Source organism: Suillus paluster (assembly GCF_016628075.1).
Source record: "Suillus paluster strain FC165 chromosome Unknown EDB91scaffold_24, whole genome shotgun sequence".
NCBI lineage: Eukaryota > Fungi > Basidiomycota > Agaricomycetes > Boletales > Suillaceae > Suillus > Suillus paluster.
The window spans coordinates 358,707-375,150 of record NW_024537584.1 but is presented as its reverse complement, the minus strand read 5'-3'; the positions used below and the strand labels follow the sequence as shown (position 1 = coordinate 375,150).

Sequence of the window (16,444 nt, the reverse complement as noted above, 5' to 3'; positions counted from 1 at the left end):
CGAAACCAGCCTCGAGACGAGAACTTGGGAGAGATACGGAAAAGTCAAAGAATCGAGCAAATCGAGAAAAACAACACCTGCCACAAAAGGCCACTTTGTTGACAAAAATAGAACAAGAGATGTGCATCAAAAGCTTGTGGGGTTTTCTTTCCTTTTCTGACTTACATATGTTATGTTTCTGTAAGTATGGAATGCGGAACGCTATGGAACCGTCGGATAGTGATGAGGAAGGAGGAGAGCTTGATGACAAGCAAGGCTGGCTTGAATACGATGGAGTGGGGGACCCCTAGGCGAGGGGCCGAATAGCAGCCGGGTAGCACCGTAGCTTAGTCAGCCACTCAGTGTCCTTCGGGCTTTGTCGTAGCGTAGTGCTCATCATCACTTTGCCTTGCTCGCGATACGCAGGCACACAGTCGCGGATACACCGCTCCAACGAAGAACCTGGAAGACAGACCGCCCCCCTCCTAGATGCAACACTTTTTAGATGAGATCATGAAGAAAAAAGAAAAACTCACCATCAATTCAATTCAATTGGCTGCCTCCCGGGCGACACCGTGGAAAGGTCAAACGCTCCCGCCACGAGGGTCATACTACTTGTAAGTCACGAAGGTTGTCGTGAAGCGCCGGTTGGATTTCGTCAAGAAGGTGGGAGATTCGGTGATGAGCTGGCACAATTTCTCGGGTCTCGGTAGTGAAAAGTCGTGGATGTCGTCTATGGCAATTTGGAGGGTCTCCCGAACGACGTGTAGGATGTCTGCTATCCTCTACTGTCCAACCTTCGTCAATCAGCTCCAAAGCTCTTTCTTTCATGTCTCCGCTGATAATCTTGCCTGTACGGTGTCGTTCATGAGTCAATCTGCGAGGCTGTGGAGGATCTGATCAGAGAACGAATTTTCCTATTATTATTATGTATTATGTTTTGAATTTTTGAATTTACGAACTCGGAGTCTCGGACGGACGACCCCGGACAATAATTTCCGAATCACCTGTAACTTAATGAAGTATCATTGTACCTGTACGTATGGAATGCGGAGTCCTCCCGAGTAGTTAAGCTCACTGTTGCCCATAGCGAGCACGAAGATTTCGGTAACGTGCGGCGCTGACTCGTGTATTTTGGTATATACAATAATAAATACAGCGGACTCTGAAAAATGCGTGCGGCATGACGGCAAATCGAACCGTTCACCAGGCATCCACCATAACCAAGGAGCTTAATGCCACTCGAGCACCCTCTTTGAATCTCAAGTACTTGGGCATGCTGCATACATGGTGTGCATGGAGATGCTTATGCTTTATTCTTGAACGTCTGAACCGATGATTTCCCGTTTGCGATGCTGATACCAATATTGGCATTAATGAACCTTGAATACAACACCCGAAGTTGTGTACAGCTTCAAACAAGTCGTGAACGAGTGTAACATAAGTGATAGTGAAAGTAGTCAAGGGTACACCATCGCCCACACACATGCCACGAAACTAACACCTATACAAGCCGTTGTGAATATCCCAACAACGTGCTGCAGTCCAAACCATGCGTAAGTAGCGATACCAAGAAGTGCCAAGATAAAGCCAACACCACTTAGGGCCAAAGTCGTGAAATAGCACCGGGTCAGGAGATTTATTGGGGGAGTAGACGTCCTGGATTGAAATTGGAGCCCCAAGGGCGTCTGAAGAAGCTTCTTGACAGCTTCAAAAGGAACAATGGGTCTAAGCTGGAGCTGCTTTTGGTGCTGTAAACCAGAATTAGAAGGCTCGCCCAGCTCTTTGCTCTTTGTACTGGAAGGGGTTGCATCAATGACTTCATATCGAATCAGAGCGAAGGACGCCAGGTATCCCAGTATTGCTAAGTCAGCCTGTAAGGGCCTCGCGCTTCGTCAAACTATCTTGGTACTCACAAGCACAGACATGGAAAACGAGGGCACCAGTAAAACAGGCATACACGAATTCCTGGGATTTCAAGCTGGCATTAACTGTCACCTGCGACGATGCGCTGGTAAGGGTGAAGAGTTCTCCGTCGATCGAAGCAAGAAATGTTGTCTGACGGGTGATTCCAGAAACATGTGACTAGGATTACTGAGCAGACAACGAATAAACCTACTATAACAGTGAGCGTCTGGAGTCGTTGCATCCACGCTGCCACAAGGTCCGAGTCTCCTGTAGTTGTTGTAGCACTTTTTGCATTCTTTTGAGTCGTGCCGTGACCATCTGTGTATTTTCTTAATAATTCTGCTGGATTATTAGGATGTTATGAAATGCATACCATCTGCGTTCTGAACAGCGGGCCCGGGGTCTGCTCGTTCGAGGTCTGCTCGACTAGACATGACCTGCAGCGTTTTGAGCGAGTTCACGGGAGAAAAACAAAGTCGTGGGTGGTTGCGTGTCCTTAAGAATTGAGCGCCTGTAGCGTCTGATAAGTGGATATAAGCTGGTCACTGAAGATTCCTCACGGGCGTTCAACCCTTAGTGTTGCCTGGGTCCACGGTTAACAATACTTCTCGAGCTCACCTTTTATAGTCCTTGCGCTGAACCCTTTCTTAACCGCAAGGAAGTCAATTAATCAACCTGGATGCGCCACTGTGGATCTCTTGGCGATGTGATTACGAAAACTTCATGATCCTGGAGGCAGTGGGGTCACCTGAAGCTTCGACGGTGTCTACGGATCACCAAGTATTTGGTAAGTAGGACAGTACTTATCAGCCGCTGGCGAAACGTGTTGGGGTGCTTATCGACCATCGATGGCACGTTGCTAACAGACGGAAAGGGCTGTCTTCGATTCCAATTCGGAAGCGTGAACTTGTTCAACAGCGGAGATCACGACAAGAGTCGCGATCTCCAGTGATGAACATCACCACGGGTCACAGAAATTTTGAGGTGGCTGGTGATGCATCGATGTATCGTGGACGCATCGTTCATCTACGTACATTATAATGGTCAATCAACTGTAAGCCTGCTGCTTACGAATATCATTCCACGTGTTCGATCCCCTTATATCATCGTGATGTCCTTTGTTTATCGCAGACTCGGGTCTCCTACATACCACCATATTGCTCTCCTGTATCACGCTATCAATTTCACGGTTTTGTCCTGTTAGTCCTCGCCCGATCTTTCTTAGTGTTTCTCGCCGCCACCGCGGCAAGGTTCCATCAACTTGCGGTTCTGCGGAAAGTTTTGAACCAGACGTTTTGGGAATCAGAGAAAAACTCCCGCACGAGCGCTTATATAGTAATTATAATAGAACTTGACTTGATCATATCTATGTAGTGTCGGAAATATATCTATCGCATTCACCGTACGTAGCTGAGCGCTGAGGACATGCATGAGAGCAATCAGGAAAATGCTACTTATGTGTATCAATCGCCTAGAAAATCTCGGCATCATCAGATGCGTTGAGAATCAGATCTCAGATGCCGTCAAGAAATATGCCATTAAATCGTTGTTGATGCTTTTGACTGTTCTTGACGAGTCTTGGGATCTAAGTACTGAAGAGGCTGCATCAAGGCCGACCCAGCACTACACTGCCAACAGGGATGCTCTCGGGCCCAGGCTAGTACTCGTCTACCATTCACCTGATATTCGCAAGCCGCCCTGAGGTGTATATTCCCACAGCAGCCATGTAAGCCAGTACTTGTCCATGAGATTCCCCTCCTCACCGGGGATATAGACACCATACAGGATGTCCGTTCCGTTCTGTGGGACAAAATACGGCGGACAAGCTGTTTTACTGTTTTCGGCCAGCCACCCCAAGCTCTGGTCATGAGATGATTTAAGACCTCGGACATGTCAAGGTAAACCTTTAATCCATGATCTGAGCTTCACAGTAAGGCAGGTGATCTGGTTGTCCACGCTGCAATGACCACAAGACGTCGACTGTCAGTACTGGCATCGACCAACTTTAACAAACTTAGAGAATCTAGACCTGCAGTCAACGCACGTGGTTCACATTACTGCCCACACACATGCCACGATACTAACACCAAGACAAGCCGTTGTGAAGATCCCAACAGTCTGCTGCAGTATCACCCATGCATAAGCGGTGATACCAAGAAGTGCCAAGATAAAACCAGCGCTACTCAGCGCCAAAGTCGTATAGTAGCACCGAGTCAGCAGATCTAGTGGGGGAGTGGACATCCTGGATAGAACTTGGAGCCCGAAGGGCATCTGAAGAGGGCCGTCGAAAGGCGGAATGGGTATAAGCAGACGCTGCGTTCTGTGCATGGTCTCGGGGTGTTGCAAACCAGGATTAGAAGGTTCGGTGCCCTTTGCATCGGAAGAAGCTGCATCAACGATCTGATATCGAATGAGAACAAAACACGCCACATATCCCAGGATTGCTAAGTCACCTCGTGAGTGTCTCGCGCTTCCTCAAACCATCTTGACACTCACCAGCACAAACATGGAAAACGAGGGCACCAGTAAAACAGGCATACACAAGTTCCTGGGATGCCATGCTTGCATCAACTGTTTCTAGCGACGGTGTGGAGGTACGGGTGAAGAGTTCTCCGTCGATCGAAGCGAGAAATGTTGTCTGACGGGTGATTCCAGAAACATGTAGCCAGAGTCACTGAGCACGCCGCAAATGACTTACTATAAGCGTGAGCATCTGGAGTCGTTGCATCCAGGCTGCTACAAATGCTGAATTATCTCGAGTCATGACGCAGACTTTCTCATCGCGTTGGCCATCTGACATATTTCTCAGCATTCTGTTGGATTAATAGAATGTTATCAAATGCATACCGTGATATGCGCGCTGGTTAGAAGGTCCAGGATCTGCTCGTTCGACGTCTTCATCCATGTTCGGCTGACCTGCCATGACCTGCAGCGTTGTACGCGTATTCACAGATCAGCGGGCGTATCTCAGAACCGAGCGCCTGGAGCCTGTCCAATAAGCAGATGATGACCTGGCCACAAGAGTCCTCACAAGCCTGCTGAGTATCCACTAAGGATCTTGAGCTGACATGAGTTTTCGAACACACCTCTTATATTCGTTGAGGCGAACGCTTCACCAACAGCAAGGAATCGATTGGGAAAAGTGCGATGGGTCGCGCCACTGATGTCTTGGCGCCCAGGTTACCGAAATAGACTAATTCTGGAGGTGAAGCAAGTTTCGACGCGATGGTGGCCTACGGATCACGAAGATGCAGTAGATGACCAGTAAGTAAGGACAGTATCAGCCGCCAGTGATGTATACTTGTCATCCATCGATGGCGCGTTGCTGGTAAGAATAACGAAGAAGACTCTATTTGGCTGGACTTCAGTTCCAGTTCGGAACAAGTTCGGAAGGTACTAAGTATTAGTATCATAGCATGTGAATGGCGATGATCTGAATCACCGGCATCAGTCATGTGCATGATGCATGATCTCCAGCCACGGAACATTCGATATGGCTATTAGTTGTAGCGGACCCTATGCACGGTGCATCGCGGTCATATCTGCTCATGCCAGGCTGAGTAGATTAAGAACGCGTGCAGTTTGTTGGAACGGGTCGCTACATAACGGTCGATCAACGCAGGCGTATACTAAACTTGAAAGTAGATCAATAGTCCAACTTAGCCCAGATGACCAGATTTCAAGCAGCATTGTCCGCTCGGGGGACATCACCGGTGCGCTCCGCCCGTTCGCCATCATTGCTGTGATTTCTCGGTGGATCCACTCGACGATACCATGGCCAGTCAAGCAGCACTGTCTCCTTGATAATACGAGGGATGCGAAGGTACAGGAATGGTGGAACAGGAATGAGGATCGATGTACGCGCAAGGTACTCCTGGTATGCCACCCAAGGGCTTGGTACAGGAGGCAATTCTGGAAGGGACTCAAAACCGTGGGAAGTCGGGTTCACCGCATCGACAGGCGAAGTGTTGTGGGCAGGGGAAGCGTTTACTGTTGGAGCGGTTCCAGGATTGTGTTGTGCGCCATTCGCAGGCGGTGTATCGTCTTGAGAGAGCATCTGAAACTTTCGCGCCATAGAACGTTCTGCTGGAGGGATACCTGACGCAAAGAGGAGTAGACTGGACTTTTTTAGTCGGCATGAGGAAAATAGTAGACATAAATTTTCACATCATTGTCAAGATCGGGGACACGACGGCGCCAAACAGCGCTGACTTTGCAGAGTTACTGAGGCCTGATGCGCTAGAAGTTGCCGGAGAAATTGAGATGATCCAGATGCCCCACCAGCAAAGAATTCTGTGGTTTGTCAGTACAGGTAGAGAAAATAGAGGAGCAGTGGACATGCTCTCCAAAGTAAGCGGGATGCCGAGAATATCGCCAAAGACCTGTCTGTCACCAAGCTCAGCGTCGGCTGCAAAACTTTGCCATTCTAGACCAAATACCTACGTCCATGATGATCTCCGGTGGAGGACCCATTGACTTGAACAAGTACTAACACAACTAGTCAGTGGGCACGAATAATGACAGCACTGAGGAAATGAGACCTTCTGCAAGTCTGCCACGACTTCAATAATCCAGCCGATCCCCCATACAATGATGCCGGCGATATCACGCGATGTCCCGAAATCCGGGTGGCAGACGTGCGTGCGTGCGTCAAAACCAACAGTAGAGGGAGAGTTGAGGATGGTGATGGGAAGCGAAACAACCCAGACCTAGAACGACATCAACAAATGATCGAGGAGGGACGGAAGGAGAGCAAGACGCACCCAAACAATTTGACCTACGAGGGAGATAAGCAAACACATTCTCATTTCCATTTTCACTAGAAATGCGAGAAAAGCCCACCTATCCAAAACCCTACGATACAGTGCTCAGTCACAGCAGATGATATGTTTAGGAATACGCACCAAAGACCTTTCCGAAGTTCTCCCGAATACCGTCAAACCTGGCATCACGTCCTCTATTCAAAACGCGAAGTAACAAGAAACCTTGCAACACACGTTATCGATAAACCAAGACGGCGGAAATTTGACCTACCTGCAAGCCGCGCCGCCCATATCATCACGAAGAAACTAGCCGCAACATTTCGACCACAGAATGTGTTACCCAGGAGGAGAGTCATCAACGCTGTAACACGAAACCCGCCATAACTCTAGTCGGATGCAAGTTCTGTGACATGGCCTGCCCACATACCAAGGATCAAAAAGTTTACGCCTATTCGCATCCTCTAAGTGAGTGGCTGAGTAGGGTTTCAGATAGACGCTGCACGCACCACCGGCAAAGTCAATAATCTTGTCGGTCTTGAGCTTCCACGAAACGGAAAATGCGATGAGCTGGCATGCGATGGTGACAAGAAGGGTGATTCCGAGGTAGTATTGGTCGAGGACATGGACCGGTGCCATCTTTGCTAGGAGATGAGAGGAATTATGGGAAGACGAGATATCGTTCGTATCTTATCATATCGAGCAGAGGATGTCAGCCGCAGCGTAGAACTACTAGTAGTAGAACTGGCAATTGAGTGACTATTAGTCGTCATGTGTCTTGAATAAGACCGACCGTGACGTAACGTTCGGCTGCGCTTCCACAGGGAGTCTGATTTGCCTTACGTAAGTCCTTACTAGTAAGTTACCGCACACACTCCTCAACTTATCCTTGCCCGCAGAATCTAGATATATTAAATATATTGGCGTCACTCTGTCCATATGGGAAATTTAAACGACGGGAACAGCGGGCAGTGGGGTACAGAACGACTATTTTGAGACGGCAACGGCAGGATTCAGACAGCGAAAACGAAACAAGGCAACAGCTCTCCTCTCAACAAGCCTGATCAATATCAAGCAGGGTCTCATCAACCACGCACATTGAAATTGATCTGCGGCACTCTTGTTGGGCTTGTTTCGCTAGCCGCGGGGGGAGGATCCATTGTTTATCCGCGACCCTGTGGTTCTGCCTACACTCTCTGCCTGAAATCTACCAAGCACAACCATTCAGATAGAACTGCTGAGTGCTTCTATTTTCAGGACACAAAAGCAAGCCGTATTCCTGCCGCCAGTATCAGATATTATTCGAGAACCCCCTTGACGCATCCCCTATTACCTAGCGCAAGCCATGCGTTTCTCATTCCTCCGCGCTGCTGTTCCCGCTTTGACAACATCTATTCTGTCAGTGCATGCGTAAGTGCACAAGGGCTTTGCGACAGCACCGCAGATTGCTGCACAGGTCTCACTTGTGAGACGCATTTGGCTACAGTGAGTCGTTCGGTTTGCATCCGGGATTCAACCCCATGACTCACTCTTTGCGCCTTGTACTAATAGAATTTCGTTCACAGCAGCTGCAAGTAACCATCTCCTGATGAGCTTGGCAGACAGAGCATGTCGCGACAGTGAGTCGTGTTTCTGCTTTCGCGTTGGTACGATGATCGATCGCACGATATGTAGTTCGTTGCGGAATCGATCAATATGCTTACTTCTGTACAAAGTTCCCTGCTGCCTCGACGAGACTCTTGAATAACATTAGAAATCTTCCCGTACGAATTCTGTCATTCAAATATCCATGTCTCGACTTGCGTACATTTTTGGATGATGCACAAGACAACCAGTGTATTCAGTCCGACATCGAAGTGCGTGTGCGTACATGTCCTTGAAGATCGTTCAAAAAGAAGAAGGGGCTAGTGTCGAGGACACTCGAACTTTGCCATTAAGATTCTGCTGGACACTGTTCTTCCTAAGCCACTTGATGAGTGCGAATAAATAGAGGAGCGTCTCAAACACGATGTACATGACACATGTAACCTCATTTTCCTCCTATCCTCAGCTGGTATGGATTGATGTTAAGTGGATTGAAACAATACTATTTGAAGTTTACTATTCGGGATTAATCCTTGATAACAAGATGAAAATACATCTGCCTTGCAAATTGTCAAAAGAAATGCACCCGCAAATCTCCTAGGTTGGCTGTTTTGTCAAACTTTTACAGTAGTTTACGTGCGCATTGCTAATTTTTTTTGTCGAATTCAGTACTATGTAGTGCAAGATCAGAGTTGTCGTATTTTGGTCGGGGTTTGTTGTCCATACTGCGGTCATAAAAGATTGACATCGAAATGAATTGAATCCAAGGATGAACCAACATGTGGCCGCTCGTCCGTTGTACTCATGCAAACCCCCATGGGTAGCCTCCACGGATGCTTCTATCGAGGCGCTAGCAGCGAGGCCAATTGCGGATCAAAATTGAAGTGCAGCGTTAAAGATGGCGCCAGCTGTGCCAGTCATAGATGAAGGCGCAGCCTGGAAAATAGCAATGATGTGAAGCAATCAAACCGTGATCAAAAAAGCATGAAGATTTGGAACTTACATCGTAAGTCCGAACGTGAACATGCTTCCTGCGGTTCCCAGTGAAAAAGATGGGAACACATACGGCCAATAATTCTCAGGCTTCCCCCATTCGGCGCCAGCAATACAGTAGCGACCATGCACAGTGACAGACCGGTGAGAATAAGCCACTTCGGACTGAAGATGCGAGAAAGTGATCCGGTGAAAAAACTCAAAACGAAGGCCACGGTACCGAGCGGCAACCCAGCGAGGAAATATAGTTTAATGATTAGCGACATGGAGTGACCGTGAGGTCCTTACATATATACGGCCGTCGATATTACCGACCAGTTAAACACATTTTGCCACATGGTGCTAAACATCGTCATCATCGTGTTCCACCAGAAGTATGGCAAGAGTGCAACGGCGAACAGAACGGAGAAGTTTTTATAAAACCACGTCCGGGGTGGTCTGGTACAAAGTCAGCCGATGGTGTGTGCGCGAGAATTCCCGACAAATACATTGCAGCTGTTCCCACAGGCAAGAGTGTTTCCCAGTAGAAAAACCCAGCCACCGGTAAAGTTGGTACGATCAGGAGGACCAACACCATTGGGGATTTCCAACCCTCAGTTGAACCGGATGTCACAGTGAAGATGAATAAGATGAAGGCAACTATAGGGCTCGTGAGAGATGCAAAGAGGAGTGCCTGAAAGGTTCATACCGGTTAGAATACCTACGCCGACTAAATCCAGTGATTTCCATTTTGCGCCTTCAGTCTCTGCAGTCTCTGCAATGTGTGACGGTATAATAAAAATACAAACTAGAGCCACCGGAAAAGCCGCGCAGGCTACAAACCAGAAGACCCAGTGGAAAGATACCCATTGGACAAACATTGCACCAAGCATGAGACCACTAACTATGTAAAGGAACCATGAAGCTCGCCATGCATAACCAGATATGCGGGATGCTCACCGGCAGCGATCGCACCACAGCCTACAAATATGCCTATTGCCCAAGCTTGTTCGAGCGGATCGGGAAATACCTTGACGAGGAGTGCAAGGGCAGAGGTAATCGTCGTTGAAGAAACTGGTCTTCGTCAGCCAGAACAAACACATTGGCGAATGTTGGTCGGATGCTCGCCTATTCCAGTGAGCGCTCTGAGAATGATCAACGGAATTTTGGTATCGATAAATCCGGCACACAGTGAGAGGGCACCAAGGTTAGACAGTTTCTGTTAGCCTGTCAACACACCGTCTAACACCAGTAGTATAAGCACTGACTTGGATTGTATACGTCACTGACACGGCTACTCTAAAACAATACGTTGAATCGAGGATCGGCATTAACGATATGATCACGCACGATGAGCAGGAATGATGAAAAAGTCAACCGGGATGAGATAAACATCCAAGTAGATATCCAAGTAGATTAGGTTTCAGTCATGTCCGTGGATATATCGAGTACCAGGATCGCATCAAAAAGAGCTGTGGTACTGAAGGAATCTAAGAACCGGGCAAGACAGAATATAGCAAGCAAAGCAAGCTTGTGGGCAAGAGAAAGCCTTTTGTGAACGAGCGTATCGGCCACAGGCGGAAGTGGCGGCATCGTGATGAACAGCTGCAGACAAGAAATTGCAGTCAGATAGTTTAGGGGAGTACCAACTGGAGAGTGGTTGGGAACATTCCTGTCTTCAAGTATGACTTTTGTCAACATAGGTATCTTCATGACCAAATTGAACCAGATACGACCCATTCTCAGCGTCGAGATCCTGATCACCGTGGATAGAACCTAGGTACTAGGTACTTATGAGTACATCGCGCGGGAAATTCGACTCGAGGTGTGAAGCTAAGATTAAAATCTCCCTCGTCAGTTTTCCCGCAGGGCTTTCCAGGCTTTCCGGCCGAAACATGAGTCCAAACCCTCGATACCCTGGAACGAGCTGGAACGAGTATGTGGTGCCAGCTTCGTTCGGTTCCGGCACGAGGTAAGATTCATGCCCGAGCAGCACCAAAGCCCCCGACACCATTGCTTATAGAACAAGGAATCAATATTCAGGGATGATTACGAGTTTGATACTTTTTACAAGGACCCAATCCTACTCACATGTACGCCTTTTTCTTTTCTTGCCTTGTCCTTATCGACGCACCTTAGCATTCTTCATGGATTCATCACCGCTTATTCTCTTGCATCTATGTGGAAGTAAACTCGAGGCGTTGATAGTGTGCGAAACACAACGAGCGCACACGAATGCACGCAATGACATAGTACAACTGGAAGTATGAGTGCATGTCGTAGAGGGCCCCAATAAATGATGGGAAATTCATAGTTTTACAATCAGTTGAAGACAGACAAGTAACAGCAATTTTTACCTGAATTTCGTCTTCTCTTCTAGTGGGTGAATTGTGGGCGCGAGGAGGCATGCAAGAGGTACATATGTCGAACATGTACCAATGGAAAGGGGAGCAAGGGACCAGTTTGCGGTATGGCACGAACACAAGTGCCAGGGGAAAAGGTGCTCGTAGCAGTGATACAAATGGTGCAGCAAGCATGAGAGCTTGAACGCAAGCGGTGCCAAGAAAAATATGAAAGCATCCATGCGCCGAGGGCATGCAGCAAGCAGCAGTGTGTGGCACGGAGGACGAGCACGATGTGCAGTATCGAGTGACAGGCTTAGAGTATACTATTTCTTGCATTAGGAGGTTTCTGAGGTCTCGCCATGAATACGTGGAATACTGCTGGACTAAGCTGAAACCCAGGTAACACTGATCACCGAGGTGCGATGTCCATGGGAAGGCCACATCTTTGCTGACCGCAGCGCTTTTTTCTCCTTCAAGTTACTCGGACCCGTCCCTTGGCAAGTCAGCAGTGTCCGCATAGTGTCCGATGCAGCGAGAGTGCCAGTTGATCTCAGGTGTCAGGCACTATCTCTTGCACTGACTCTACCCTTTGTGCAACGTCATGAGAATTTCTCAAAAACTCGCCAGCACATGCAGAAAGTGTAAGAAAACAAGTTGTCTGGGGAGGACGATGATGGTCAGAAGCAAGGTATGTATATCCAACTGCGGGCACAAGTAAAACATACTTATTGTGTGTGATTACGTAATTAGTACTGGTTCGTTTTCCAACAGAAAGAATAACCAGCTGCTTCAACACCCTCGGGGGGCGGGAGGTTCTTAGTAGTATTGAACCAACAATAAATCCTCTCGAGTTTAGCATGCGCTAGGTCCTTTCTGTTCGTCTTGTTGTGTTCCCGTGTATGCACCGGGGGCCGCTTCAACATTAATCTCGAGCCCTTTTGCAGTTTGCTGGTGCGATGACGGTCCTCCGCTACTTCCGTTCAACGTTCGACTGTCATGGTGTGGTGACTTACTTCAATGCTTCCTATTTTTCTGTTGGAAGCTGAAGCGCTCATACCGTGTCAATGCATAGATAAATTCATGTCTTATCTTTCCATCATGTGATCATTTCGCTGTCTGAGCGGCTGAAAGTATTATGGGGGGCCAACATCACGATCACGTGTGCCAACGGTTGATACTGTAAGTAGTTGGACGAGATCCTACGAGATCTGATGTTTACGCTGATGGCAACATTGGAACGCCGTGAAGGTCGCATTGTTTCCCTACTATGGACGACAATCCCGTCGATGGATTGCACCAAGTGTTTGGGAGAACCTTGTGTAGTTCATGGAGAACTCGTGCATGCCATTATTGTCACATGAGAACAGCATCACTTCTCGTAGATGGGCCGTCAATGCGAACGTGCGTTATGTAGAGTTTCATTCCACATGCTGCCATTTTGTGTTTAAAATATCATCGTAAAGGCCGCATATAAAATCCTGCGTACCGAACCCAGTGTAGCGAAGAAAGGCAGTTCGCCACGATGCTCCCCTTTTCGAGGTTGTCTGGTTTCATATTACTGGCTTCCTATCAAGCGCGAGCGAGCGTGATCAGCACTACGGTGTACACTGTTCCGGGTGCCTTTCCGACTTCGATATATGGGACGTATTGGAATGATCCTACTGCTACTTCGGCGCAGCCTCAGCCTGTTATAACCGATCCCGTGACGGTATGTACATATCTTGTTTCATAATATCTTGAAGATGTCGCTAATTTTATCAACTTGCCAGAATGAGATATTCCCCTATGAGCTGACAGACCCTGCCAACTTCCCGAAGGTTAGTCACCCTTCCCTGCACCAAACCAACAGAATGACACCTCGTTCATCAGAATGATACAGTGGACCCTCACCCCCTTCCAATGACAGCGACACCATCGCAGCTTATGGACCAAGCTCTTGCGCAAATTAAAGCAATTGCTGCCAATCCGATTTTTGGCAATGACACTTGTGCACGATGCCAAGCCTCTCTCGCAGTTGGAAAGATGCTCGTGCTTGGGGCTCCCGAACAAGGCCCCTTACTTGCCGAGGCAGTTTGCGAGTATTTCAACTACTCAACAACATGCTACAATGAATATAGTCAGCTTGCGCTCGGTTCAACGTTTTCACAAGTTCTTGCGTTTGCAAACGCTGGCGGATATGACGGCCAGGTATGCTACTTGTACTTCGATTGAGGTAGTATGTACGAACTTCCTCCCCCTTTCAGAACCTCTGTGCGCATTTTTCACTGTGCCCCGTGCCGCCAACTGCTCCGCTCAACACCACTGGCTGGTTCGCAAAACCGAAACCAAACCCGCTGCCGCCCCCGAAACAGCCCAGTGGGCAGCGTCTGAAGGTTCTTCACATTTCTGATATTCACCTCGACCCTCGTGCGTTGTGTTTGATTGAAATCTTAAACCCTACGTGACCACACATTTTTCAGGCTACTCGATAGGCTCTGAGGCTAACTGTTCCTCATACATGTGCTGCCGTGATAATGTCTTCAATGCGGCGAGCCCAGACCAGATCGTACTTCCCGCATCTCGCTTCGGAAATTATTACTGGTAAAATGAATAGTCGACTCTACGAGAAGAAAAAAATTAACATCGTACTCATAGTGATCTTCCAGTGGACTTGATGCTCGCGGCAATGCAAGCCATTGGTCCTCTCACCGGTACGGAAGAGTCTGGCTTTGACTTCACCATCTTCACTGGTGATTTGACTGCGCATGATCCTGACAACGAATACTCAAGGTTCGTTGTCTCCGATTTCATTCAGTTTTACCATGGTAACCTCATGCTGCCTGACAGGGCCTATGTTGAGTACGCCGAGGTACAGTGATCATCCTCCTGTTGGAAGTGAATTTTCATGAGGGTTGTCAGGTCGTGAGCTACAACTTGCTGAAGAAATATGTTGGCCCTGCACCTATCTACGCGACAATCGGAAACCACGACACGTACATGCAGTTCCAGATGATCCCATACACCATGGGCGGTCCTCTCGGGACGCAATTCAACTGGTAAGCCGGAAAGTGTTTAGGTGCGCCAGATGATGACCACTTTCAGGTTGTACGAACACATTTCTTCTATGTGGCAGTATGAAGGCTGGCTTCCTGAAGAGTCGATCGCATATGCTGCAACCCACTACGCTGCATATGCTGTGAAACGCACGGACGGCCTCAAAATCATCTCAATTGATACCAACCTTTGTAGGTTTTCTTTAACAGAAATCTCACATGTCTCTGATTTTTCTCTCCTGGAAGGGTATACGTACGTCTGGGTGGGATTCAGTGCTCTCATGACCCATCTTGATCATTCTTTGCAGTAATAACTACTACAGTTATGTTAACTCTACGGAACCTGATCCGTTCGGTATCTTGCGTTTCCTCACGGATGAGCTGCAGGCTTCCGAGGATGCTGGTGAAAGAGGTTCGTGAAATTGACACATAGAATGATCTGAATAATGATCGTCTTTCAGTCTGGGTTATCGGACATGTATTGAGCGGATGGGACGGAACCCAAGCACAGGTCAATCCGAGTAATCTCTGTACGTGAGTTCATGCTAGTGTTGTACTCAGCATTTCTAACATCAATTCGCATGGAGTCTACCAAATGTATGTTTCTCAATTCTCGAAGGGGAATGAAAGTTATTTACGCATACTTTAGTGTTGACCGCTACTCGCCTCATGTCATTTCCAGTGAGCTCGTGCCATTCAGATTGGTTGACCTTTATCGTAACAGTTTCATGATCAGATATCTTCTTTGGCCACACTCACGAGGACCAGCTTTCCGTATGTCTTTTGATGTTGACCTGATTGGTGCTAACTATCCACAGATCTTCTACGCAAACAACGGCACAGTCATGAATTCCGAGACTGCGTTGGCTGCATCTTGGGTAAGAAGTCAAGAAAACCATTTTGAACGTCTATGAAATTTATCATTCAGGTCATGCCATCGCTCACCCCCTTGACGAACCTCAACTCTGGATTCCGTTTCTACGAAGTCGATTCTGCTGTAAGTTTTCTTTCATCTTTAATTTTACTCAGAGGACTTATGCTTGATTAGACTTTCGACATCCTGGATGCATATACGTAGGCGGCAATATTGAGCGTAGATGGACTGTGACTCACACATTCAAACATTGCAGCTATATCAGCGACGTGAACGAGTTCCCGGCATTGGACAATCAGACTGAGGTCGGCCCAACGTACTATCTAGAGTACAGTACTCGCGATGCATACGGGGGCAATATCACTTGGGGCGCAAACGACCCTCTCAACGCAACATGGTGGCACCTTGTTACTGACCGTTTGTCTCTTTTCCCCCATCTCTTTGGGCCGACCGTAATGATTATTTTTGTCACAGAAATGCTGATCGATCCTGCTCTAGTCCAGGTGATACCCAAAACAATGTTTGCGACGATCGTTGGACTGACTTGGCATGACAGACATATCACACCTACCAATCAAAGAGCTCTATCGCAAGCCTGAACTGCACTGGGGAATGCATCTCTGCTAAGACCTGCTACATGCGCAGCGGTTCGAGTAGTCTTGCATACCAAAATTGTCCTGCTGGATACTCTTCGACACAGTGAAAGAGTACGATGATTAGATGTATAGTTGCAGTAACTTGATGATGGTGATGATGCTAATTGGTCGTGCCCAAGCTGGGTGCGCTTTAGTTGGTATCAATCGCATTAAGTTAATCCTTACGGTGACTTTAGCAAATACTTGACCTCTGCTCGTCAATTTCAAAATTTCTGCACTTCCGAGCAAATATGGTGGCGTTATAGTGTAGTGGTTATCACTCGGGATTTTGACGTATGCAGTTCTTGCGGGTCTTCCCGAAACCCAGGTTCGAACCCTGGTAACGCCTCGCTTT

General features: G+C 47.8%; 7 protein-coding genes and 1 non-coding gene across 8 annotated transcripts; 2 read left to right on the top strand and 6 right to left on the bottom strand.

Annotated features, from left to right (window-relative positions):
- Nucleotides 1–1,290: 1,290 nt before the first annotated feature.
- On the bottom strand, nucleotides 1,291–2,376 carry EDB91DRAFT_1131828 (uncharacterized protein). The gene is made up of 4 exons (XM_041318671.1): nucleotides 2,261–2,376; nucleotides 2,099–2,205; nucleotides 1,896–2,037; nucleotides 1,291–1,843 (listed from the first exon to the last, which is right to left on the bottom strand). Exons 1-4 carry the CDS (start codon nucleotides 2,319–2,321, stop codon nucleotides 1,440–1,442), a joined length of 714 nt encoding a protein of 237 aa, XP_041177485.1. The 5' UTR covers nucleotides 2,322–2,376; the 3' UTR covers nucleotides 1,291–1,439.
- A 1,560-nt stretch (nucleotides 2,377–3,936) lies between these two features.
- On the bottom strand, nucleotides 3,937–4,810 carry EDB91DRAFT_1248238 (uncharacterized protein; the record flags this gene model as incomplete). Its single annotated transcript, XM_041322901.1, has 4 exons — nucleotides 3,937–4,331; nucleotides 4,384–4,525; nucleotides 4,586–4,680; nucleotides 4,735–4,810. The coding sequence occupies 4 exons, from the start codon at nucleotides 4,808–4,810 to the stop codon at nucleotides 3,937–3,939; spliced, it is 708 nt and encodes a 235-aa protein (XP_041177484.1).
- A 660-nt stretch (nucleotides 4,811–5,470) lies between these two features.
- EDB91DRAFT_341883 (DUF1295-domain-containing protein) lies at nucleotides 5,471–7,430 on the bottom strand. Its single transcript, XM_041326939.1, has 10 exons — nucleotides 7,157–7,430; nucleotides 7,078–7,098; nucleotides 6,922–7,011; nucleotides 6,792–6,872; nucleotides 6,730–6,741; nucleotides 6,651–6,664; nucleotides 6,429–6,596; nucleotides 6,331–6,375; nucleotides 6,055–6,269; nucleotides 5,471–6,005 (listed from the first exon to the last, which is right to left on the bottom strand). The coding sequence occupies exons 1-10, from the start codon at nucleotides 7,284–7,286 to the stop codon at nucleotides 5,567–5,569; spliced, it is 1,215 nt and encodes a 404-aa protein (XP_041177483.1). The 5' UTR covers nucleotides 7,287–7,430; the 3' UTR covers nucleotides 5,471–5,566.
- Nucleotides 7,431–7,949: 519 nt separating this feature from the next.
- On the bottom strand, nucleotides 7,950–8,424 carry EDB91DRAFT_1131796 (uncharacterized protein). The gene is made up of 3 exons (XM_041318670.1): nucleotides 8,322–8,424; nucleotides 8,199–8,266; nucleotides 7,950–8,132 (listed from the first exon to the last, which is right to left on the bottom strand). Coding segments are annotated over exons 1-3 (225 nt in total). The 5' UTR covers nucleotides 8,323–8,424; the 3' UTR covers nucleotides 7,950–7,976.
- A 404-nt stretch (nucleotides 8,425–8,828) lies between these two features.
- Nucleotides 8,829–10,796, bottom strand: EDB91DRAFT_1237230 (MFS general substrate transporter; the record flags this gene model as incomplete). The annotated part of the gene is made up of 10 exons (XM_041321559.1): nucleotides 8,829–8,956; nucleotides 8,978–9,081; nucleotides 9,235–9,314; nucleotides 9,341–9,422; nucleotides 9,513–9,662; nucleotides 9,713–9,863; nucleotides 9,925–10,107; nucleotides 10,164–10,277; nucleotides 10,332–10,422; nucleotides 10,656–10,796. The coding sequence occupies 10 exons, from the start codon at nucleotides 10,794–10,796 to the stop codon at nucleotides 8,829–8,831; spliced, it is 1,224 nt and encodes a 407-aa protein (XP_041177481.1).
- Nucleotides 10,797–11,195: 399 nt separating this feature from the next.
- EDB91DRAFT_1131793 (uncharacterized protein) lies at nucleotides 11,196–12,227 on the bottom strand. The gene is made up of 2 exons (XM_041318669.1): nucleotides 11,295–12,227; nucleotides 11,196–11,219 (listed from the first exon to the last, which is right to left on the bottom strand). The coding sequence occupies exon 1, from the start codon at nucleotides 11,882–11,884 to the stop codon at nucleotides 11,381–11,383; it is 504 nt and encodes a 167-aa protein (XP_041177480.1). The 5' UTR covers nucleotides 11,885–12,227; the 3' UTR covers nucleotides 11,196–11,219; nucleotides 11,295–11,380.
- A 444-nt stretch (nucleotides 12,228–12,671) lies between these two features.
- On the top strand, nucleotides 12,672–16,306 carry EDB91DRAFT_1131792 (sphingomyelin phosphodiesterase). Its single transcript, XM_041318668.1, has 22 exons — nucleotides 12,672–12,949; nucleotides 13,012–13,256; nucleotides 13,318–13,365; nucleotides 13,418–13,735; nucleotides 13,792–13,954; nucleotides 14,008–14,128; nucleotides 14,183–14,317; nucleotides 14,375–14,396; nucleotides 14,447–14,583; nucleotides 14,630–14,772; nucleotides 14,827–14,833; nucleotides 14,889–14,992; nucleotides 15,042–15,110; nucleotides 15,168–15,177; nucleotides 15,230–15,261; nucleotides 15,317–15,354; nucleotides 15,399–15,458; nucleotides 15,509–15,577; nucleotides 15,629–15,654; nucleotides 15,711–15,871; nucleotides 15,929–15,957; nucleotides 16,011–16,306. The coding sequence occupies exons 2-22, from the start codon at nucleotides 13,071–13,073 to the stop codon at nucleotides 16,155–16,157; spliced, it is 2,025 nt and encodes a 674-aa protein (XP_041177479.1). The 5' UTR covers nucleotides 12,672–12,949; nucleotides 13,012–13,070; the 3' UTR covers nucleotides 16,158–16,306.
- A 39-nt stretch (nucleotides 16,307–16,345) lies between these two features.
- On the top strand, nucleotides 16,346–16,438 carry EDB91DRAFT_t67. The gene has a single exon. It is a non-coding gene; the product is annotated as a tRNA-Gln (tRNA).
- The last annotated feature ends 6 nt before the right edge of the window (nucleotides 16,439–16,444 follow it).